Source organism: Aphanomyces invadans, assembly GCF_000520115.1.
Source record: "Aphanomyces invadans strain NJM9701 unplaced genomic scaffold supercont1.75, whole genome shotgun sequence".
In the NCBI taxonomy this organism is placed as follows: domain Eukaryota; phylum Oomycota; class Saprolegniomycetes; order Saprolegniales; family Verrucalvaceae; genus Aphanomyces; species Aphanomyces invadans.
The window spans coordinates 119,155-120,693 of record NW_008580220.1 but is presented as its reverse complement, the minus strand read 5'-3'; the positions used below and the strand labels follow the sequence as shown (position 1 = coordinate 120,693).

The window sequence follows — 1,539 nt, the reverse complement described above, 5'->3', positions numbered from 1 at the left end:
GCGCATTAAAACCATCCGCGCCAAGGAACTAGCCCTGCTCCGATCGTACCAGTACCAACGCGTGCTCAACACAGTCGTGCTGTCCGTTGCCCCGGTCTTTTCTCTGGCTTTGTGTCTTGCTGTATACATCGCTCAAGGCAACGAACTCACCACACCGCTGGCATTCACTATCATAGCGTACGTGAACGTGGCCAGAATTCCATATTCAAACTTTTCGAGCTCTGTCATGTGCGCATCCGAAGCTGTGGCCTCATGCGCTCGCGTTGGTAAGTTCATGGCAGCCAAAGAAGTCGCAACACAGGCTGCCATTCAGGCTAGCGATGATGGCTGCGTCAAAGTCGAATTCCAAAATGCACACTTCTCGTGGAGTCATGAAGGCTCTTGTTCTACCTCGATCACGTCCCCTGTCCCCATGACCCTGAAGGACATTACGTTGACGCTTGTCCCGAAGACCCTGACCATCGTGGTCGGTCCAGTCGGCAGCGGCAAGTCGAGCCTCGTCAGCGCCATCTTGGGCGAAATCCACCAAGTCGGCGGCACCCGCACCGTCGCCGGACGCGTCGCGTACGCCAATCAAGAAGCGTGGATCCAGCACGCCACACTCCAAAACAACATCCTGTTCACCGCCGACATGCACGCCGACAAGTACGACCGAGTGCTGTCGGCATGCCAGCTCAAGCCGGACCTGGCCATGCTGCCGGACGGCGACCAGACCGAGATCGGCGAGCGAGGCATCAATTTGAGTGGCGGCCAGAAGGCCCGCGTGAGTCTGGCCCGAGCCATGTACCGGTCGGACGCCGCCGACCTCATCCTGCTGGACGACCCGTTGAGTGCGCTGGACGTCCATGTGGCCGGCGCGGTGTTCCGGGAGTGCGTGCAAGGGATGTTGCAGGACAAGACGGTCGTGCTGGTGTTGAACAGCCACTACCACTTCCTCCCCCACGCGGATCGCGTGGTCGTGATGGAGGACGGCGCGATCGTCGGCGACGGCTCGTTCGACTCCATCAAGGACGCCTTTCCACACCTTATGAGCTCCTCCGACAAGGTTGATGCCTCCCCGCCAACACATGCTGCGACACAACCCACAGTGAGCGCACAGGTCAAGGGCGGCGAGTTGATGACAAAGGAGGAACGCAGGGTCGGCAACGTGATGTTTGCAACTTATGCGTCTTACTTCAGCGCTTCAGGCTGGAATCAATGGCTGGTCGTGGCGGCCATTGCAGCTGCGTACACGCTATCCCAGGCTGACTTGACGATGGCCGATTGGTTCATGGGGTACTGGGCCAAACACCCAGGCAACAATGGCTCGTCGACCGTGACGTACGTGGTGCTCGCAGCTATGGCAATGGTGCTGGTGTGGGGTCGAAGCTTGTTTGTGCTACTGGTGTGCCTGCGCTGCTCCAAGACATTGCATCAGCGTTTGTTCCGCAAAGTCGTGAACGCCCCCATCAGCTCGTTCTTCGACGTCACTCCTATCGGCCGCACCTTGAATCGATTCTCGAGCGATCTCGACCAAATCGACAGCATGCTGCCATTCAC

The 1,539-nt window shown here is 58.7% G+C and overlaps 1 protein-coding gene across 1 annotated transcript; it reads left to right on the top strand.

Moving 5' to 3' along the window:
* Positions 1 to 226: 226 nt before the first annotated feature.
* H310_14570 (hypothetical protein) lies at positions 227 to 1,439 on the top strand (the record flags this gene model as incomplete). Its single annotated transcript, XM_008882451.1, has 2 exons — positions 227 to 1,384; positions 1,434 to 1,439. The coding sequence occupies 2 exons, from the start codon at positions 227 to 229 to the stop codon at positions 1,437 to 1,439; spliced, it is 1,164 nt and encodes a 387-aa protein (XP_008880673.1).
* Positions 1,440 to 1,539: the final 100 nt, after the last annotated feature.